The sequence below is a fragment of the Aethalodelphis obliquidens genome, unplaced genomic scaffold, assembly GCF_003676395.1.
Source record: "Aethalodelphis obliquidens isolate GAN/ISIS:26980383/991018 unplaced genomic scaffold, ASM367639v1 scaffold30, whole genome shotgun sequence".
NCBI lineage: Eukaryota > Metazoa > Chordata > Mammalia > Artiodactyla > Delphinidae > Aethalodelphis > Aethalodelphis obliquidens.
This window is the reverse complement of record NW_020837974.1, coordinates 12,755,017-12,778,929: the sequence shown is the minus strand read 5'-3', so window position 1 is coordinate 12,778,929 and position 23,913 is coordinate 12,755,017. Positions and strand designations below refer to the sequence as shown.

General features: G+C 44.4%; 1 protein-coding gene across 5 annotated transcripts in view; it reads right to left on the bottom strand.

Annotated features, from left to right (window-relative positions):
• The window catches only part of AUTS2 (activator of transcription and developmental regulator AUTS2), a 1,119,937-nt gene that overhangs the window by 28,918 nt on the left and 1,067,106 nt on the right, over positions 1–23,913 (bottom strand). Inside the window, exon 7 of one of the 5 annotated variants that reach the window (XM_027126203.1) lies at positions 3–255. The exons of the other annotated variants lie outside the window; for them this stretch is intronic. Coding sequence (XP_026982004.1) covers positions 3–255 — 253 coding nt within the window. The remainder of the gene's footprint in view (positions 1–2; positions 256–23,913) is intronic. 5 annotated transcript variants of the gene reach the window in all.

The window sequence follows — 23,913 nt, the reverse complement described above, 5'->3', positions numbered from 1 at the left end:
GGGGCGGCGGCGGGGGCTCGGCGCGCGGCCCCGAGGCGGGGTCCGGAGAAGGCGCTCGGGGCGGGGGCTCCGCCTGGGGCTGGGGCGGCGGGACCTGAGGGCGGGGGTCCTTCAGCACCACGGGCTCAAAGATGGGCTCTTTGCCGCAGTCCTGGCTCTTCTCCTGGCTCCTCTCTAGACCCGAAATCTTGGGGACAATGGGCCCCGCATCGCGGCCGTCGTGTTGGGGTAGCGCGCCGACACCGAGCTCCGGATCTGTGCGGGGCGAGCAGAGAGAAAAGCACAGGCAGGTGCGTGAGTGGAAGCCAATGCCGGGCCCGGCTCATCTGTGCCCACTGGGCCGTCCTCGGTGCTGTCCTGTCTTTACCGCTGGGAGCGGCCGTGTCCCTGGGGGAGAAAGGCCCACCAGGCAGAGAAGGCTGCCTTCCAGGAAGCGGCTGAAGCCACCAGACTCTGAAAACGAATGTTTCCCTTAACCTTGACAAAGCCTTTTGTGCGGCAAAATTCAGAAACAAGAGCCCACAAGTTGATTCTCCTTTTAAAACAAACATACTTCTTGACTACACAGAGGAGAAGTGTTTGCAGTAGCACACGAAGCAAAAGTTATTCAGCCCCACAGATGTCTCTTATCGGCCTGGCCTCCTTCCCCCTTTCCATTCTGACTGATGGAGCCCGCGTGACATTTGGAGAAATGATTTTCTGTTTAGCAAGGGCTAAACTTCCGGTCAAACGTCAGGCCCCTACTGCTGAGGCTTTCTCCTCTTACGGATGGTCCCAGGGTTTGAGATTGAAGGTGCAAACGTGAATTTAGACCAATTTACTGTCAACTACACATGCTTGAGTTCTTAAAGAATTCCCTCTGGACCACTGGAGGAGTCCTTAGCCAAGTGAGGACAAGGGGTGGGATGCTGGACTTGGGACCAAGCCTGGATGTGAAATGAAGTCAAATTCTACAGTCACTAATGAAATGTAGACAGCAGATGCTCCTATATGAATTTAAAAGATACGCTTCCCTCCAAAGGTCAAAAGAGCCATGCCACATCTAGTATAGGGGTTACCTGATAACCCCGTAAGTCAAACTCCATACAATCCTCTAACAGAATAATGAAAGACAAATATGGCATTAAACACAAAGAGGTGGACCGACTCATGAGTAAGCACTTTTGTATACGTCGCAGGGAAAAAATTACCTTTCCTGCATTTTTGCGCTGAAAAAAAAATCCATCCTTTTGTTATTACACAGCTTAGAAACTGGAAGAGAATAGATCACAATATTCTCTGAAATGAGGGTGGTGTTTCAGGGTATTCCTAAATGAACTACTTTGGGCATGAACTTTCTCTTCTAATCTCACTGTTATCAAGTATGAAGAATACATGGTATTCTCACTGGTCCTATTAATTTCTGTCGATGTCCTCTTGCGTCTACACACGTCATTGTTTCTTCCCTGGAATTTGCATCAAAGCAATCCATTATTTTCGTGTTCTTTTGGTAAAACAGATCAAACCTGTAATATGCACAAAAGCAGAAACAAATGGTGAGCTTATAAGCAAACCACGTTTTTAGCTAATATGAACTCGGCTATCCTTAAGTCCCACAGACAGTGTGGAACAATTACACACACAGGATGCCGAGAAAGCCCCCTCTTCACATGGCTCAGGTACGAAAGGATAGAGCATCTGATGCATCTGGTGAAAAGCAGCTCTAGACTTCTGACATCCTACTCACACACATTTCTCTCCAGTGCTGTCTTCAGAACCTTGCTAGGAAGATCTTTGCTTATGATAAGCTGACACTTTATGAATTTCCAAAACCTGAGGGCTGAGAGAGAACAAGATTCCTGATGTGGACACAGACCCCCTTCAGCCACAAGAACTCCTCCTGCAACACAAAGGAAGATCCTTTATCTGCAGACACCCAGCTCTAGGGATCCTGGCTCTGCTCCTTTTTCATTTTTTTCTACCATTTTCACAAGATTTTCCACAGCAAGCAATTATACGAGCTCACTGAAAACCACAGGCTTCACACAATGCAGGCTGGTTGGTTAGGTCTGGGGCAGAAAGCACTAACACCCCGGAAATTCTAACAGCACAAAAAAAGAAGGCACAGTACAGGCTTGGGCTCGCTTCCCAAGGCTCCATAAAGGCAGAGTTGGCGCTTATGTTTCCTCTGCTGTCCCACCGTCTCAGGACCAACCCAAACCCAGCTAGAGTCAGAGGAGTGGTGCTGAGACTGTGGCGGTGTTGCCATCCCTGACGATCAACAAGGTACACCGGCAAGACTGAAACCTCTCTAGCGAACCCTACAAATTTGTAGGGAACCACTGGCTTGGGAAACCGAGAATCACAGAATTTTGCAAGAAGACCAGAATCTGGGAGACCATCCCAGCACTTCTCAAACTCTAACGTGCATATGGAAGCCCCGAAGATCAGGTTCAAATGCAGGTTCGGATTCAGCAGCTTTGGGGGTGAGCAGGGCTCCAGAGTCTACCATTCTGAGAATTTCCCAGGTGATGCTGATGCTTAGACCGTTCTGTGAGTAGCTAGCAAGCATGTTATCCAACCCTCTTCGACTAGATGGGGAATAAGCCCAGAGAAGTTAAGGAACTTGCTTGCTGTTGAATAAACCAGACAGCAGAGTTCTAGTGCTAACTCTGCCACCACTAAGTGACTTTTCTATGATTTACACAATGCTGCCCCCTAACACAAAACAGGTAATGATAAATCCAGGATTCAGTTAAAATATTTAAGTACAGACAGTGCAAAGGGTTAGGAAAGCTACAGATTGTCGCTGGAACATGGCCTTTCAGCTCAATCTGAAAGCTATCGTCAATCCATCAACACTCGGTGCCCCAACCTATTGACCAAGGCAGCCGACAGGTTGGAAGGCTGGTAAGAACTTTGGGGCTGAAACAGTTTTACGATCCCCCATTTGCACGGGTCTCGTGAGGCACAGACTAGGCATCATGCATTTTTGTGGCCAATCGGCAATGCATTTCCTTTTCCTTTCAATTATTCAATAAATGCGTCTTCCCAGTTAAGCTCTTCCGTCCTGACAGTCCACTTGTCTTACTGAGCTTCTCCAACACTGGCAAGAACACATTAAAAAAAAAAAAATGTTTTTTTGTATTGCTCAGTGTGCTCTGAATTTGCCAAAAGATGAAATGTGCTGAGGCGAAAGAAATAAGAACGTGCAAAGTGACTAGTCTTACTTAGAAGCTTTTTTCATTACATTTTGGGGTTTTAAAATTTCTCTTTTGTGTTTATAAAAATAACATCATGCTTATAAATAAAAGATATGCAAATCTGAATTACACTATACAGTAAAAAGGCTGAATGCACTGCATGTAAATTATATCTCAAGAAACTTGACTCAAACACAATACTTAAAAAAAAAAAAATCGTAAGGGTAGACTAGGAAAAATGTGCTTGATTTGACTTCAAACTGGATACCAGTTCCCTGGGGAAAATGGACTCTCTTTTACTTTACTAGTTGAATATAAACCCTATAACCTCTGTGGAGGGCAATGTGGCAACATTTAGCCAAAAAACTAATGGAGTTCCCTTGACCTGATGAGTAAGAATTTGGTCTATAAACACAGTGGAACAACATCACGATTTGAATCGCCCGTTTGGAAACAACTCAAATGTAATCATTAGGGTTCTGGTTACAAATAGATTTGGTACATCCATGCAGTGGGAAAGACTGAGGAGCTCTATATGTACAATGTAGAGCATATGCTAGCTTTTATAAAAAATGCAAGAAGGGGGCTTCCCTGGTGGCACAGTGGTTGAGAGTCTGCCTGCTGATGCAGGGGACACGGGTTCGTGCCCCGGTCCGGGAAGATCCCACATGCCGCGGAGCAGCTGGGCCGGTGAGCCATGGCCGCTGGGCCTGCGCGTCCGGAGCCTGTGCTCCGCAATGGGGGAGGCCACAACAGTGAGAGGCCCGCGTACCGCAAAAAAAAAAAAAAAAAAAAAAGGAAGAAAATGTATTAATTTTTACTTTATACATAAAGCAGCTCTGGAAGAATACCCAAGAAACCAACAGCAGTGAGTTACCTGTTTGGGGGCTTGAGGAGGAGTGAGAACTGGAGAGACAGAGAACTGGGGGAGGGGGAGGTACTTTACTGTCTACATACATGCATACTTAAACTTCTGAATCCTGTGATCATGTTACCTATGAAAAATTTTAAAACTGGTCTTATGTTTAAAAACAGTCTGAACAAGGGGAAAAAAAAGCAAAGCAAACAAAACTGGGAATTTGAATAGTGGTATGACTAATAGGCACGGAGAGTATATTTTATATGAAATAAAACAGAAGGCACACGTTTATACTAATAACTTTTAAAATAAAACGGATTTTATGAAAAATATAAATGACTAAAACTGACTTAAAGAAACACACAAAGCCGATCATAAAAGTAAACTGAAAAATGACTCCCTATCAACACCCCCTCAACCAAAACAAGGTACCAGGTGCATTTCGTGTTCTAGACAATGTGGACTAAACCTATAGGAGGCAAACGATTCCTGTCATTTAAACTGAAGACCAACAGCAAACCTACAACCAAAGGAAGAGGCAAAACTATTATTTACAAAAAATATAATTATCTCTCTGGAAAACATAGACAACCAGCTGAAAAAATATAAGAACTAATAAGGGAGCTCAGTAGGGTACCCAAATAAAAGCCACAAACATCAGTTGCTTTCCTACACACCAGCGATCGTGAAGAGAAAATAAAATAAAAAAGGAATACGCTTTACAATAACCAAGATCATGTAACACCTGGGAACGAACCTAACAAGAAAATTATAGGGCCTATAAACTTTCAGAAACATACCTCCCCAAATGCTTTGAGAATCTATGTTCTAGGGTGTTTTATGATTCAAAAAATAAAGTAAATGAATAAATAAGTAAATAAACAAATGGGGCGCGGCGGGGGAGTGGGGAGGAGAGGAGGGAGGGGGAGGGGAGAGAAAGAGAGAGAAGTTAAAGGTTAAGCCATGGAAGAGGTAGCTCTTAAAGGAGACCACCCCTTGGGGGAGTTTTCAAAGTCTGTTGGAGTATGTCTGGCTGTCACAATGACTGGAGGGTATTTAGGGGCTCTCAGGGAGATTAGATGGACCATGATATGAAGGTAAACCACACACAGTATCTTGGTTCACTTTCTAAAGTCCCACTTAACATTTGTGCAGCTGAAAAACCTAGAACCTGTTTTTGCAAAGAAAGACAAAATAATTTTCCACATGGCTTTAATACACACTGGGTTTTCTAAGAATGCAACTGTTGTATGTTGTTGCGTCTGCTGTGTTATGTCTTGTTGTTGAGTTGTTCATCACTTGGGAAAATCATGACATCAATGGTAATAAGGCTGATCCTGGTACGTGAATTACCACGACAGCCGTGCTTTTATGTACAGATTCAAGCATCTGACCTTTCGTTGTCTTCTAATGCAAACAGGCATCTACGTACTTAAAACATATTATGTTACTATAAACTACCTTCTATTTGTTTCTCCTTTACATTTCATTAAAGGCTTTATATACATTTAAAAATTATGTGTGCAGATAAGCATATTAACCATATATTTCACTCCAGAAATTAAAAAATAAGAGTGTGCTATAGGGACTTCCCTGGTGGCGCAGTGGTTGGGAATCCACCTGCCAATGCAGGGGACACGGGTTCAATCCCTGGTCTGGGAAGATCCCACATGCTGCAGAGCAACTAAACCGGTGTGCCACAACTACTGAGCCTGTGGGCCACAACTACTGGAGCCCGTGCTCCGCAACAAGAGAAGTCACTGCAATGAGAAGCCTGCGTACCCCAACGAAGAGTAGCCCTCACTCATCACAGCTAGAGAAGGATGCGTGCAGCAACGAAGACCCAATGCAGCCAAAAAAAAAAAAAAAAAAAAAAAAGAGTGTGGTATAAAATAGTTCTTACATTACACAAAGAGGGCGCTGGGTGTGGTGGGATTGAGATTAAATGCATTATGTCCCTGTGATGGACTGCTCTGTTTCTAGAAGTCCAATAACTTACAGCAAAAATGCAATAACTATCTGAAAGGGTTGTTGTGGAAACTAAAAAGTCATGTTAAGTGCTTTCTACAATGTATAGCACAAAATAAGTAAGTGATCAGTGTTCCCAAAACTACTGTAGAAAGATTTAATTTCATGGAAAATATTTCATGACAAAATTACTATTAAGTAAAATAAAGTGCACTATTATCAATATGGTTTCAATACTTAAAATTATCTATATAAATGCATACATATATGTACAAAAAAAGAGATTAGAAAGATATGCATCAAAATGTTAACTGTTACCTTTAAGAAACAAGAAAAATAAACTGATATCAAGTGAAAAAAATGTTAACTGTGATCCCATCAGCCAGAAATAACCATTGATTCAATTTTTTAAATTTGTGCTTTTTTAAACTTTCCAAATTTTCTATAGTGAATATGTATTATTATTATAAAAGAAAAGAAAGGGATTATATTTTTAAAGAGTTCCGTCATGGACAATACATCTCCACCATCTAAAGAAGTCAACCAGGAAAGTGACTGTTTAAGTCTCTTGAAACTGCCTTACCTACTGGATGGAGTTTTTAGAAAAGCTCTTCACCCAGAGGACAGGTAAGTATTTTTCTCTCAGAAATGAGGATAGGATATAGTATGCATTAGCCTTTCATCAACTCCTCAGTGTTTCTAACTGGTTCTAACTGGTGTACTTGAACAGAAAGGAAATGGTGAACGTTGATGACAGAGAAGGAACGGGGCGGGGGCGGGGGGGGGGGGGGGGGAGGACAAACTCTCCCAAGGCACGTTTCAGTGCTTCTGGTCTTTACACTCGATTAGAAAGCCCTAAGAGGGTCTACCCACTATAAGGTCATTATTGTAGCAAATATGAACGACCCTGAAAGGCATCACGAAAACCTTGTGGGGCACTGGTCATTAGGCAACGTATCTATCCATCCATCCATCCTTCTGTATCTGAATGTTTGGACAGGTCCTATTTTTACGTTATTCTATCTTCTAGCTAGCTTTTCTACTTATTTGTCCCCATGGAAGAGCCACAGAAATCTCACCACACAGAAAGAATGAAGATTGTAGCCAAATAAGAAAAAGAACCCACATTTTAAATCGAAAAATGGGAACATCAATAAATCTTGAAATGTTCAACACCGAACGGCCCAGAAATATAGGGAAGCATCAGGTTTCTATGAATCTACATGCAATTATTTCAACCTACCAGCAATACCCATTCCTTAAACACACTTTCTGTTGTCTATTCTGTGATCTCAGACAAAATCTCCTTTTTAGCAAAGGCTGCATGTTTTGTATATACTTACTAAAATGAAAACCACACTGTTGAATTCATTTGCCAATACTCTGAACTCTCCCCGTGTTTTAGGTGCCATCTCTAAAACTCTACACGCCAATGGTGTTTGACCGAAAACAATCTACCTTCTCTAACCTACACTTCTCTTTATTTTCCTCTTCTCCCTCTTTTCTTCAAATCATTAAACAGAGACCAGTTCGTTCCATCAGCAGATTCAATTACGAATGAATTGAACGAATGGAGGGATGACATTCAGTCTTGCAGCTCTTCCTTCGCGGTCACTGAAACTGTACAAATAAATTGAGGAAAGCCCACTGTTTGTTCAAGGCAAATTAATTTTCAAACACTGCAAGAGTGGGCAATCAGGGGAAAGATGGGTGCTTGGCGGGGCTCAAAGAGATTCCATTTTGGGCTTGTCATTTTGTGTAAACATTAATTACCATCTGGGAGGCTAAGCTCTGGGCTGACGTCTGCATCGCAAACCTCTGAGGGCCTCCAGGGTTCCTAGTAAGAGCAGAATCCTAAATAGGAGAGAATAGCCATTGCATCTGCCAAAACACCAGCGGCCCACGGGGAAAGCTGCGTGGAGCCCGACAGATTAGAGGCTGCTGTTCTTAGACAGGCTAGTTTGGACAGCACTGAGTTCACCAGATTAACCTAGGACAGGGGTTAATCTGACAGGGGTTAAAGAAAAGTCAACAGACTGCAGTTGAGCGTCCTTAGATCTGATTCAAGTTTATTCCTAGTAACCCTCACACCAACAAGCGTCCATCCTGAAGAGGATGTCCATGTTCCTGATGCTTTACGACCGAAGACTGCCTTCCGGGGGAGTATCCACCTTGGCTGTTCAGACTAGAGCCCACAGGAATGGCTTCCGCCTACAGCACAAGGCACCCTTACAGGTCAACCTGGGCTTGCAAACATTTTATTTCTTTTGTAGCCTCTGGCACATAGGAGCAATGAAGGACCATGTTGATGAAGGACCAAAATCAGGACGAGAGCAAGAGGCTGTGATCTATTGGGGGTGCAGATGGGGGCATTCAAGTCTTAAAAAAAAAAAAACCCAGGAATGTCAAGGTCGTATACAATTCGCCTCATGTTTTCATTTCATACAAAGCAAAACGAATCACTTCATATGCCCAGCACTGTGCTAGGTCCTGAGGATACAAACATTAATGAGAAACAGCCCCTGCCTTCCAGGAGCTGGTGCTTGAGGACGCGGAACAGAGAGGAAAAACACATGAACCAGTAGTCTGGAAACCTGTGGCCTTCAACTTCAGTGTTTGTTATTTGCCAGGTTCACAGAGAAGCTGAGTTATCCACGGTAAAGCACTTTATCTGTAACACGTCCTGCTTCACTGGCTCCAAGGACCAGTCTTAGGCTCACATCAAGTGGACTGTGTTCTGGGCTATGTAGAGACCTAACCAGGTATGAAGGCTGAAATCTCCAGTCACTTCCCAGAACACTGCAAAAACTCCAAACGCCAGTTTCGGAGAAAGCCCAGGCTTTCGCGTTTTGGCCTCAAAGGCACACTCCCATTATCTTTGCTTGCGTCCTCCCGCCAGCCTCCATGTTCACCAGCAGGTCTCTCCGGCCAAGATCACCTCCCGCCTGGTTTCCCTCGCCAGCGCCTCTCTGCCTCTGCCCCACCCCCTGCCGTGGGTCTCAGCTTCCCTGCCTGTGCTCCTCAGCCTCGTCTGTTGACCAGGTGCCCATGTGACGCTGTGGACCCCGCGTGTGCTCACCCCAAGCACGACGACTCTTAAAACCAGGGTGCACTCAACACCTGACCTGATGCTTCTGTGTCTGTACGTCAGTACAGGGGTCCCAACAAGGAAAGGTTCTAAAAGGATTTTCAACCAAACATGTTCGCTCCTGAGCGAGGCTGATGCTGCAGTAAGAGCCGCAGGACACATTCCTTACACTCGGAGACAACAAGAAGACAGACCCTTTGCTTATTTTGGAAATTTTCCAAGAGGTGGGGTCAAGGCGCTGACAATGAATTATACCTTTAGATGTCTGGTTAAAAAAAAAAAGTCCTCCTAGTATCTAATCATCCTGCCTTTCACATTAAGAACAATCAAGTGAGGATATGGGGGAGAAAAAAAGAATGTCATCTTTCTAAAGGCAGCCCTCCTTCCTGTATTTTCGTTACTAAGTACAAACGAGGACTCAGAAGCTGTCAAACTCATAGAGGCGCACAGATCTATTTATAGATCTGCCGCCTTCCTCGCTGTACTGCTGTCCACTGCTAACTTCGAGTATCATCAGCTCAGGGCTTCACGTCTGCAGCCAGAAGGGGCAATAATTGTGAGGGTCCCCTGCCCCTGGTCACCTTCTGAAGCAAACTATTCTTTGGTGTAATGTGTCCTTGCCATTTTGTCTCTTAATGGAATAAGCAAGTTTTCTGGGATCTGTGCATGTCCGTTGTATCAATACTTATATGATATTTTGGGGGGCTATGGAATGAGGCATCTAGCTAATAACGTTCACCCTTGAAAAGCTTAGTGCACCCATTAAAGTTGGCAAGTGACTGGCACTAGGTTAAACCCTATTTTCAACACTCTGTACTTTACCAGAGATTGTTTTCTCAAAGACAAAGGTAAAAGCCGCCAGCACCAAAGACCTACTGAAACACGATCGGTCACGCTACCCTCCTGCTTTGTACGCTCTGATTGTGTGTCATCTGATTTCAGGCACAGATTAGACAATCGCTGAGACCGTTTAGTAAAGAGGCTGGGTGGGGTCCGCGATGTTGGCAGGTAGGAATTTCCATCTAGTCTATCCCAGGCTTTTCCTTGGCTCCCTGGCCCTCTACACAGATCCTCACCACCCCCAGGTTTCTTCCTAACCCTCTGCATGCAGGGCTGTGGTGTGCGGTGTGCCAGCCGAGGTAAGGTTGCCCTAGGTTCTGGTCACCACTGCTGCAGAGCCTGCGAGAACACGCACACTTCATCCCTCTCAAATAAGGGAGTCACCTGTATTACAAGACAGCCCTGTATGGATTTCCTCAAAGTTACCCTCCTGTCAGCGTCAGGCCGTCAAAAGGAACGTCTCAAGTTACTCTAGTAGGAAGGAGTGAGGCAACTCTTTTGTCATTTCTCACATTGGCAACTCAGTCTTTCTGTTGTGGAGGGAAGGGAAGAGAGAATCACAGACACCAAAGCACGTGGACCGCTCCGCCCGGCCTCTCCCTGTGCCGAGAGAGCTGCGGAGGGTTCGGGGTGGGGGCGGGGGTGGTTAGTACCCAGGAGGGACATCAGCGACCTCAGTCATTTTTCTACCAGTTCACACAGCTGTCACTTGGTGACTAGTAGAGCATCACCAAAAATCCTAAAAACAGTGTTTCCCCAGAGAGTGGTTGGAAAACTCCAAGAACCACTCTTGTCCTGATCTCAAAGGTCGCCCTTGAGAAGTGGGCTTTGCCCCGGACAATGTCTCGCATCTTTCAGCAATGAACGCGCTGCCAGCATCCAGACATGCCTGTCTGTACTGAGGACGGAGCACAAAACTCCTTCCGAGTCTGTTCAAACAACCCGCTGTGACCCATGGGGCCTGGGTGCCGCGCAGCCTGCCATCGGTCTGACTAGCTTATGTGTGAGCACCACAGAGGCCGCTACCATGAATCCGTGACGGCTTCGATTTTTCTGATATCATGGAGCCTTTGATTCTTTAGTTAAAGGAGGAGGAGCAGAGAAAAGAGGACTTTGACAGCTTCTCTAAGTCAATCCTGGCCTTTCTGATCCCAAACTGTCCTCCGTTTTATACTATGATTCTGATGTGTCCCACAACCTCGCTATTCCAAGTGTGGTCCACAGACCGGCAGTACTAGCATGACCCAGGGTCTTGTTAGGAAGTTAACTTCACAGCCCCCATCCGTGTGCACGTTCAAGTCTGCAAAGCACTGCTCTGCAGCACTGCTGGGAGCGTTCAAGAGCCTCGGGAAGCCCCATAGCTGAGGGGTGCCATTCATGAGGCTGCCGATTCTTCCGTGTCTCCATCTCCCAAGACCCACGCTTGGAAGTGACCGTCTCCACTCTTCCTCGGGTGGGATGGTGGGTGGTGGCTGTATCATCCACCAAATCAGGAGGCACCTCCAATATGGAACATAGTCACGAAGACCAGCAGCAGTGAGCTCTCATTTGCTTCCCATCCTGGCTCCATGCACGTTCCCTGGATCCCTCACTGTGTAGAACAGGGAATTAGAGAGTCTTGGCCCAAAGCACGCCCATGAGCTGCCTTGAAGGACCTGATGGTTGTCACAAAGAAGAGGAAGTAGGTCTACTGTGAATGGTACGGCAGAACCAGGACCAAAGGACATAAACATAACTGTAGAAGAAGGTTTCAACCCAAAACAGCCTGGGCTGCCGTACAGGGAAACAAGCTAATGTTCTAGTTTGCTCTTCACCGTAAGTGTCCAAGAGGACACTGAATGACCATGACAAGAGTTTTGAGGAGTTAGTCATGGAATGGGAAGGGGCCTGGACTAGATGACTTCTGAGATCCCATGAGCTCCCAAATAAGGTATTGGTAGCACACTCCTTGGGAGAACATCATTTCTTTATTTTCCTTCACCTTCCCAGAGCCCGATCTTCTAAAACATTTCACCTGTAGATTAATAAACACTATCTCCTTGATTTGCACAAATTGTAATCAATGCCACATCTGAAAGAGTTATAAACTAAGAATCCCTACCCCAGATGACTATAGATATAACTTTCCTTAGGAGCAAAAGAAGTAAATCTGCTTATTCCCAGCTGTGATTTTGTGAAGTTGAAAGAGATTTTGAAAAACGGAGTGAGGGGGAGTGTTGTGCTGTTCCCTATATTTGAAATATTTTATCTTTTTCAAAGGATAAGTTAACCAATCCTTAAACTGACTTTCTATAAATGATCCAAGTAATAAACACTTGGTAGGAAAAAAAAAATCTCTTGCCATATTTTCATTTGCCATTATTTCACCACTTGTCATTACTTCACTATCCTCAGTTTAGCACAGAAAAAGGAAATATGGTCAAGTATAAAATCTGAAGCTACGTGTCCATTAGGTTTGGGAAAGCCGCCGTGAAGACGGGGATGACATCAGCCTATTAGAAACTGGAACCCCACTAGGTTCCGTGGTGTAAGGTTAGCACTCTGGGCTCCGAAACTGCCTTTCTGCTTGAGTTACCCTTCCAATCTGAAATGCTTAAAATCACCCTCTAGAAATAAAGAGCAGGAAATTATAACTGTCCTTGGATGGAGCTGGAGCTGGAGTAAGTCACCAGAACACTAATGCCTCCAAGTGCTCTCAGACAACCAAGTTAAGACTTGGGCACGTACTGTCACAATGACTTAAACCCATCCGCAAATCCCTGAACTTTATGTTCAGAGATGTTTTCAAAACAGAAGGTAATATGGCATCCGTTTGTTTCTTCTTCAACCGCTAGAGGACCATCCATGTCTGCCTGGCTGTCCTACATCCCCATCCCCAGCTCGACAGGACTAAAATCAAGCCCATCCCCTCCCACTCCAACTCTGGATCCTCCGTCCCCATCATTGAAGCCCAGAACCACAGATCAACCTGTTTTCATTCCCCCTTAACAGTAATCAGTGGCTGGGTGTGAATACTGCTTATATAACTCCATTTAACACAAAGAAAACAACGGTTACAGAACCTGTTGTTCCTCAGTGGCCTGAGTGAGCTTTTAAAATATAAATCAGATCATGCTGTCAATCCCCTGTTTAAAACTCTCTGCAGCCACTATGGAATATGGAGGTTCCTCAGAAAACTGAAAGTACAATTACCATATGATCTAGCCACTCCTGGGCATATATCCAGACAAAACTCTAATGCAAAAAGATACATGCCCCACTATGTCCACAGCAGCACTATGCACAACAGCCAAGACATGGAAACAACCTAAATGTCCATCGACAGATGAATGAAGAAAACGTGGTACATATATACAATGGAATACTGCTCAGCCATAAAAAAAGGATGAAATAATGCCATTTGCAGCAACATGAATGCAAGTAGAGATTATCATAGTAAGTGAAGTAAGTCTGACAGAGAAAGACAAATACCATATGATATCACTTCTATGTGGAATTTAAAATATGACACAAATGAACCTATCTACAAAACAGAAACAGACTCACGGACACAAAGAACAAGGGGGAGGGGGTGGGGGAGGGATGGAGTGGGAGGTTGGGGGTAGCAGATGGAAGCTTTTATATACAGACCATTCTGTATATAAAACAACAAGGTCCTACTGTATAGCACAGGGAACTATTGATATATTCAATATCCTATGATAAATCATAATGGAAAAGAATATAAAAAATGTATATATACGTGTAACTGAATGGCTTTGCTGTACAGCAGAAATTAATACCTTATAAATCAACTATACTTCAATTAAAAAATAAAATCAACTCTCCAGTGGCTTCGCATCTTACCTAGAATAGACTCCCACCCCTCACCATGGCCCCTGCTGCACTTTCCATCTGCTCCTGGCCACCCACCATCCAAAAGCTTCATGCTCTGCTCTCTCCATTCTCACACACGACAGTGTTTCTGAATGCCACCTGCCAAAGTCCTGTTGCAGTCACACCGGCTCACTAACCCTTCTGCAGTCACCACAGCCCCTGGCAACCACCCAAGCCCTCTGATGAACTTCTATTCTAGATGTTTAATGGCTGTGGGACTTACCAGGCATTTGCTACATTTTGTTATTGGTATTTTAATACAACTAGTTTTCTGAGAAGAGGATGAGGGATCTCAAAATCTTTCCATTTATTCAATCCTAAACACAATGCCTTCCAGAGAGTGAGCACTTGAAAAAGTATTTGATTTCTGTAGCCACATAATAATCAATTTACAAAATCTGAGCAAGTTTCTTTATATATGCAATTCAAAAGGGGAAAAAAATCACTATAATGAGAAAAATACTCAATAAACAATAACACAATAAGCCAGAAAAATCATGTCTCTTTGGAGCCATTTCCGTAATTGTACATTATACTGCAATAAAATAATAGTATATAACACAAACAAATGCAAAATAACTGGAAGCCATTATGAAGCTTAAGGATCCATTTTCGATATATAATAAAACTAATGTTCTATTTTGAATCATAGAAGATTCTAACAGTTTTGGGGTTTTTTGCATAACAAAAAAGCAGGGCAATCAAAGCATATCATGTTAAAGGGGAGAGATATATATTAATAATCAAAGGTAGGTAAAGCTTCTTTAGGTATTTGCCTATGGTCTACATTCTGGATCTAAAGTAGCCTACAGAGCCCACTGACACAGAAAACAGACTTGTGGCTGCCAAGGCGGGCGGGGACTGGGGGAGTTCGGGGTTAGCACATGCTAATTATCATATATAGGATGGATACATGACAAGGTCCGACTGTAGAGCACAGGGAACTATAGTCAATATCCTGTGACAAACCATAATGGAAAAGAATATGAAAAAGAATGGGTGTGTGTGTGTATATGTGTACACACACACACACACACACACACACACACACACACACACACAGAACTGAATCACTTTGCTGTATAGCAGAAATTAACACAATACTGTAAATGAACTATATGTCAATAAAATAAAATTTAAAAATAAGTATAAAGTAGTCTACAATCTTTGTGAGTACAAGTCTACTTTTATGGGTACTGAAAAAATAAACAAGAAAATATAAACAGTTTTTAGCCTGGGGGACAGTTATGGGGAAGTGTCAGAGGATTTTTACTTTTCACCTTCTACAGCATTTAAATTTTCAACAGAATATTGGCTTTAAATCCAGAAACATGATACAAAGTCAAATAACTGTGCAATCGGCTTAATACATTCATTATGAAAAAAACAAAGTAAAACAATTTTTTAAAATTAGCCAGAGAAAACTGCTAAAAGCCTAATAGAAAAATTACATAGCAATGAAACACCAAGGAGCAGTGAATGCTAGAAAGAATGGTACCTGAACAATGACAGAGTCCAAAGTACACGCGGTTGAGGCGGGAGAGACGGGTTTTGGCCTGGTACAATAAAAATCCCTATGACTGCCAAATACAACTAGGAAACACACCCACACACAGTACAAATCAAACTGGGAGATCATGAAATAAAGATTTACAAAATAGGGACTTCTCCAATAAAGCCGAGGATAAGAGTTAATTTTTTTAAAGCTGCAAGAAATATTCACAAATTGAAAATTTAATGGTCAAATCACAATTTTCCTTTGGAAATGCATCACTGAAATGGAAGTTGGAGGATCACCCTCCAAAGATAGGAAGGCAGGATATGTGTGTCCACCTAAGAACAGTTAGACGGGGCATTCTGGAATAAACTCTGCTCCTTCACCTGACCACAAGCACCGCTTAAATCTGAGATCTTGACTCCGTGAGAGGTAAAAGGTTTTCCTACGGGGGAAAGTCAGCCCTGTGAGGACTGCAGAGCACGTGATGATTCCCACGAGGGACACAGGCACTTCAACTAACGAAGACACAGAGATCGTCAGAGCCTAAATGACAGGGGCTTAGAGCTCTTGTTGCTGCTTCCAATGTCATCTTCTTCAGCTCATGTACTGTCCCACCCTCTTGTGGGTCTCAACAACGGCACGCACCTTGCAGCCTCGTTGGACTTCACAGTCGGCTTGCTACACCCACCCGTGTGCATGGAAGCCACACTGGCTAACTGAATTTAAAGGTGCCAAGGAAGGTTTTCAATCCTAAACCAGAACTCAAGGCCATTCTGAAGTCCTGACCTTAAAGGCAGCGTAGAAAGAGCAAGACAAAACAGTGGGTATTACTCTAACGTCCCCAAGTCGGGAATATGCTTGCCTGTAGCCTCGGTGGCTTCAGAGGCCACTGCACAGAGAAGCACGTCCACCTCGCCACAGACAAATGGCCACACGTCATTCACCCCTGGAGGATCTATTTTTAATTACTGACACTGGTTATGTTTCTTTAGATACTGACTTACTCAGATCAATAAACTACTTTCTCCCAACAATCACACTTAGGACAAATGATTCCAGTTAGAGTTTGGTGTTTTCAAAGCATTGGGCCTAGGGCTACCCTGGTGGTACAGTGGTTGAGAATCCACCTACCAGTGCAGGGGACACGGGTTCGATCCCTGGTCCTGGAAGATCCTGCATCGCCGCGGAGCAACTAAGCCTGTGCACCACAACTACTGAGCCTGCACTCTAGAGCCTGGGAGCCACAACTACTGAGCCTGCGCTCTAAAGCCCACGAGCCACAACTACTGAAGCCCGCGTGCCTAGAGCCCGTGCTCCGCAACAAGAGAAGCCACCACAGTGAGAAGCCCATGAACCGCAATGAAGAGCAGCCCCCACTCGCCGGAACCAGAGAAAAGCCCGCGCGCAGCAATGAAGACCCAAAAGAGCCAGAAACAATAAATAAAATAAAATAAATAAATTTATTAAAAAAAAAAAAAAAGCATTGGGCCAAGAATTCAAATATCCCCTGAGGGGGGAAAAATCTCCCAGGGCCTTTCAAAAAGTGAGAACAATTAGAAAATGCTTTGCAAACACTAAGGGCTCAAAGTATACTCATCTCTTCTCTTGCAAAAAACAGGAGGAGGGGGAAATTATCATTCACCCCACATTTTTAACCATCTCTTCCTGACCTTTGGAGGTGTTACCCGAATCCTTTGCTTCAAATTCCTGAACACTAGAAATGATTATTGCTCCCAGTAAAAGTAGCCAAAGCCAATGGGTCATGAGGGCCCCAGTTAAAACTGTGGACCCGGCACAAAGGTGTACTTCAGATACAATTTTCCAAATGGTCAGCGATGGGGGCTGGGATGAGCGGAACAGATATAAACAAAATAAAACCCACCAACTGGAAAAGAAAGCATGTCTTGACTAGAGGCAATGACATCTTAATCCTCTGGAATGCACCACAAATTCCACAAACATAACCGGGGTGGGGGGGGGGTGTTTACCCCCTCAAAACCACAGATCAATTCACGGCAAATGCTTAAATCTTTTTTAGGTACAAAGAAGCGCAATTTTCTGTCTGCCCGAACAAAGACATGTAATTACAGAGCGCAGAGTCTGGAGAAGATGCACCTTGGTGAGATTGTGTAGTACCAGATTTTATAAAGAACAATAACAAAACAATGGGAAGCCTATCATGAATAGTAACTGGATTCGTGAAACTCAATAAATAGATGGACAAGTGGAAATAATGGAAGTCCAGTGTAGATTTCTCCCTAAATGAACAGAACTTATATCTCCCTTATGGCATAATTTTGAGAGGCAATATACTATAGTTCAAAAATTAACTGGATTCAAGTTCTGGCTTTGCCACTAATTAACCAAGCGACTTTGAGTGAATCACTTCACCTCTCAGAGCCTTGGCTTCCTCAAATGAATCAAAGAATCAAAGAGAAGGTGACCCTTCTAGTTCCAAGGGTCTGTGACTATATTGGCACATTGGTCTGTTTTCAATTAAGGCCATCAACAAATCACACACATGTACATATGAAGTGAAATATTATTTTTAAACCCAAAACTGGATGGGCACAATTCCAAGTCTTTGCTCTGCCGATCCTACAAAAACTATCTCTTAAACAGACACTAACTGAAAAGTAAGAGCCATTCAAACTCTAGCTTGCAGATTTCAGAGAAACCTGCTAATGGTAACAAGGGCCCAGACTTATAAAATAGTCTCCTGGCTGGAGGAGACTCTGGAAAATGTCTGGATGAGTCAACTCTGTCTCTTTAACATTTATTGTCATTCCTCCTGGTAAAAAATAAGTTAGCCTTTAAGACCAGGAGCTTCTTGAGAGTGAGCAGGTATTCTATCCTCTGCATCTTTATATTTCCAGTGCCTGGAATACTTTAAGAAGTAAATGATGTTTTACTGATCGAGTGAATAACGGAATGAAGAAACTGGGGCGGCTGTTAATGCTTGTTTTGAAAGTGTGAATTTGTGCCAATGTGAATGTTGTGTTTGCTTATGTGCAATTCTGTCTTCAAGAAACCCTAGGTGAATGCAGAAAACGGCACACCCAGCTGAACCGAGTCCACGGGAGTACAATGAACATACAAACTTCAAACCCCCACCAGCGACCTCAGCTCACCACGTACCCTGAGTCCCACCCATCCACACCTGGTGCCACGACTTCCCCTCCGGTTTCAGACAGCCCTCCTGCCACCAATTCACGATAACTCACAGGCTGTAATCCTTCCAACATCCACGTCCACAAGCCAACTTCAAGCCCTTTTCAAGGTAAATGCCACATTTATTGGAGCACTATGTATTTCTTTTTTTTTTTTAACATCTTTATTGGAGTATAACTGCTTTACAATGGTGTGTTAGTTTCTGCTTTATAACAAAGTGAATCAGTTATACATATACGTATATCCCCATATCTCTTCCCTCTTGCGTCTCCCTCCCTCCCACTCTCCCTATCCCACCCCTCTAGGTGGTCACAAAGCACCGAGCTGATCTCCCTGTGCTATGCGGCTGCTTCCCACTAGCTAGCTATTTTACGTTTGGTAGTGTCTATATGTCCATGCCACTGTCTCACTTCGTCACAGCTTACCCTTCTCCCTCCCCGTATCCTCAAGTCCATTCTCCAGTAGGTCTGTGTCTTTATTCCCATCTTGCCCCTAGGTTCTTCGTGACCATTTTTTTTTTTTTTTAGATTCCATATATATGTGTTAGCATACGGTACTTGTTTTTCTCTTTCTGACTTACTTGACTCTGTATGACAGACTCTAGGTCCATCCACCTCACTACAAATAACTCAATTTCGTTTCTTTTTATGGCTGAGTAATATTCCATCGTATACATGTGCCACATCTTTTTTATCCATTCATCTGTTGATGGACACTTAGGTTGCTTCCATGTCCTGGCTATTGTAAATAGGGCTGCAATGAACATTGTGGTACATGACTCTTTTTGAATTATGGTTTTCTCAGGGTATAAGGATTAGTCTCCAAAATTTACAAGCAGCTCATGCAGCTCAATATTAAAAAAACAAACAACCCAATCCAAAAATGGGCAGAAGACCTAAATAGACATTTCTCCAAAGAAGATATACAGATTGCCAACAAACACATGAAAGAATGCTCAACATTATTAATCATTAGAGAAATGCAAATCAAAACTACACTGAGATATCATCTCACACCGGTCAGAATGGCCATCATCAAAAAATCTACAAACAATAAATGCTGGAGAGGGTGTGGAGAAAAGGGAACCCTCTTGCACTGTTGGTGGGAATGTAAACTGATACAGCCACTATGGAGAACAGTATGGAGGTTCCTTAAAAAACTAAAAATAGAACTACCACAGGACTTACGTATTTCTTAACCACTTAACGTGTGTAAAACTAAGTTACTATTTTTGTAAGGTTCCTGTCTTTAAAAAAAAAAACTCTGTTAGTGATGAAATTTGTGCATCTCTAACCCATTTTCCCCATAGGTCCTGTAGTTTTAATTGTTCTGTTGTGCATAGCAGAGTGATTTTTTTCAGGAACACGTCTGTAACGTTCTAGCAGAATTGACTATACAGTTAAGTGAATTTGTGACGGAACGAACCTCATCTTACAAAGAATGTCAAAGAACAGGTCAAGTCAGTCCAGGGGAAAGTGTCTGGTGGGCTGCAAAAAGGGCTTTCGGGTACTGCCCTCTTCAAGTTACTTATCAATTAAGTTATTTATAATATGCAAACGTTGAGAAAGCAAATATTTTTGACTCATTCACTCAACAAAAATGTATTAAGCACTTACCAACAACGAAGTGTTGGAGAGAGAAGAGAAAAACGATAAGGATGACTATCGTGGCGGAACTCATAATTGAATGGAGGAAAGGCATAAATAGCTATAATGCAATGTAGTGAAAGCTCTAATAAAGGCATCACAGAGTCCTCTGAAATCACAAAGGAAGGACGGACTAACTCTTAATGACAGAAATATAAATCCCCAAAGCTTAACAAGCTGTAACGATGGGTTAAAAGAAGAAAAAAAAAACCTGCAACTACAATAGCACCAATTGTTAAATGTATACGTAAAACCTTCAGGACTACGAAGCATTGCCTCTCCTTTCTTTTATTTGCACTCACTTTGCCGTAAGCTCCAAGTTGGTCAAAGGCAATTCGAACGCAAGTTTTGGCTGTCTTAACACAAACGTCTACGGATGAGAGAGTACGGATGGTAGCACGCAGTGAACCAGGGCAGGAGAAGCAGGCTTGGCAAACCTTCCTCTGAAGGGGTTGCACAGAAGCCGGGGCAAATCCAGACGGCGATGAACAGAACCAAAGCCATGTTTCCTTGGTGGCTGCAGGCAGGGAACACTGCTGTCCCCTCCAGTATTTGCAGGGCTGTCTTTTGGAAGAGGAAGTGGACTTGTATTGCATGGCCCCAAGGGAAACAGCTACACAGGGAACAGGCTTGAGCCCAGCATTAAGGAGACTTTTCTAACAATTACAGCTGCCCAAAGATAGAACAGCGCTCCCGGAAAGGCTTCTGGGTGGAGGGTGGAGGGTGGAGGTGGGGGGTTCCGGCTTGGGCTTCGTGACCACCTGGCAAGGGAGCCACAGATCGGAGAGTCACACATCCCCAGACAAACGGCTGAGTCTAGACCACCTTTCGGACCTTCCTCCAACCAAAAGGGTCTATGACTCAAGTAACTAAAATTGAACTTTGTGACTTTGGGCACGTTACAATTCTTCTCCATTCATAACTGGAGAGCCAGACACATCACTGACGTCACGCTGTCTGACCCCCCCCGCCCCCGCCCCTTTTTTAACCAGATAAAGAATCTATGAAACAGGACAAACAAAAAAGCATAAGGGGCTTCCCTGGTGGTGCAGTGGTTGAGAGTCCGCCTGCTGATGCAGGGGACACGGGTTCGTGCCCCGGTCCGGGAAGATCCCACATGCCGCGGAGCGGCTGGGCCCGTGAGCCATGGCCGCTGAGCCTGCGCGTCCGGAGCCTGTGCTCCGCAACGGGAGGGGCCACGACAGTGAGAGGCCCGCACACCGCAAAAAAAGAAAAGAAAAAGCCTAAGGCAGAGGTCAGGAAGCGTACTCACAGGTAACCAATCCACGATCTTACCCCTGTATCATGCTCCCACCAGCCAAAGACTCTGCATTCTCCTTTCCTCCCCTGGAGCCTTGCAAGGAACACCTCTATGAGGGTGGTAGGGCCATGGGGGAGGGGGAGCCTGTGTGGAACCCTCAGATTTCTCTCCACGGAAGCTGCTGCTCTGGCAGAGGCCCAGAGGCTCTCCTTTGGAGACTGAGGTCCCCCGAAAGGAAAATTCATTTTGACTCAAGGCGAGGAGCTGGTAGAAGCAGATCGAGATTTGCCTCTGGGAGGCTCTAGTGGGAGCACCGAACCCCTTCCTTGTTTGTGATGTTTCCACGACGGGTGTGTGGGGAAGACAGAGAAAGACACACGAAGCATCCCTTGTTCCGGCAGCACCAGAATATGCGTGATCCTTCCAGAAGATGCGCTGCTCGGAAATTTCTCTAAAACCGGATGCCCAACGCAGAACAGGAAAGATCACCAGAGTGACAGAGAGCAGATTCAAACTTTCCCAGCAGGTGTGGCTTCCACAAAGAAGTGGCTTGGAACACGCCACACACTCCATGTGCCATAAAAATGTGGAAAAGACATTGTACACCAGATGAGTGTCCTTCTATTTGAACAAGTACATTCCAGACCGTTAAGGACTTAAGTGACTAGAAAAACCACACAATTAAAGTTCCGACGTCGTCCCTTTCCCGTGGTGAGAAATGTGATGGAATAACCACTCTAGCACACGAGGCGACCTCTTCCCCCTGGACCGTCCCCGCTCCCCCAGGGACTGAGCCTGGAACCTTGCACTGTGCAGCAAAGAGCTCAACATGCCAGTGTCAGCCCCCGAGCTTCACCCCGGGCCTCTGCAGAGGGTTCACACTGCCTCTCTATGTGCTGGCCACATACCTCACAGGCAGCAGGTAACTTTCAAAAGATCGACTCACTCCACCAGCCGCTTAGGCCCAACACACAACTTTAAACACATATGTATGTCATAAGCTCAAAACGTTAAGGAAGAAAACAACAACTCAGTATGCGCCGAGAAGAAAAAAAGTGCTACGGTTACCTAAGCGCTTCCATGAGCCTGTTCATCTGCTCCAGCGGGAACACCTGTCTCCCTGACCAATCAGAGAAGACAGCCGTAGACTTACAGGTTTTAGCAGCAGGAAGAAAAGCAGTGAGAATGGTCATTTGTTTCCCTCCCACCCTGTCTCCTCATGTACAGGAGAGAACTAGCACCACAGGACGTTTGCACGTTTCCAACTTGATGTCTAACCTCCCTCTGGGCCTGGCCTTCTGGGAAGACTTCACTTCCTAGTTCCTAGGAAAGTTGGCAGAAAGGCCCATAAAGTTTCAAAGTCTCCTAACTGCACTCAGGAGTGTAAGGACAGCTTGGCCACACCTCTTCACCTCAGTTTTCAGTTTCTGGACTTTTTTCATCTCATCAAAAGTTGCTTTAAGAAGTCTTCAGTAGAAGCCTTCAGTAGAGGACTTTGTTCATTCCTACGGCCTAAATTTTAAAATCTAATTAATTTGTATATTAAAATGCTTCTCTTTATTGCTTATTGGCTGCAGTGTAATAGTCTGTCTACATTATAATATTTTACTGCTAATCACAATATCGATAAAATGGGCAATGACCTTTCTCCATCTTCAAGGTTAACTATGAAGCCCGAGGGCTCTGAAAAAGAGGTGGGCTTCTCCTCTCCTCCTGGCTACTCCTTCCCTCTGGATTTTAGGTCATTTCAACATCCCGTGCACTCCTTGATAAAAGAAAAGGTATATCATGGCAGAGCAGTAAAGAAAAATGCATGTCAGCCCAATCTGGCAACTATCTCTTCCTCCAAAAATCACACACAAATGAGGGCTTCCCTGGTGGCGCAGTGGTTGAGAGTCTCCCTGCCGATGCAGGGGACACAGGTTCGTGCCCCGGTCTGGGCATCCCACATGCCACAGAGCGGCTGGGTCCGTGAGCCATAGCCGCTGAGCCTGCGCGTCCAGAGCCTGTGCTCCGCAACGGGAGAGGCTACAACAGTGAGAGGCCCCATACCGCAAAAAAAAAAAAAAAAAATCACACACAAATGAGAACAGGATACAAGAGGTCGGGCAACTTCCATCTCATACTACAAATAATAGAGGGAACCGGCCTTCAAAAATAGATTCCTGGGCTTCCCTGGTGGCGAAGTGGTTAAGAGTCCATCTGCCAATGCAGGGGACATGGGTTCGAGCCCTGGTCTGGGAAGATCTCACGTGCCACGGAGCAGCTATGCCCGTGCGCCACAACTTCTGAGCCTGCGCACCTGGAGCCCGTGCTCCGCAACAAGAGCAGCCACCACAACGAGAAGCCCACGCACCGCAACGAAGAGTGGCCCCTGCTCGCCGCAAGCAGAGAAAAGCCCGCTCGTAGCAACGAAGACCCAACGCAGCCAAAAATAAAATAAATAAAATAAATTCATAAAAATAAATAAATTCCTTTTGACCTGAAATATGAAGTTCTGATTCCACTGTAATTCTAGGGACTA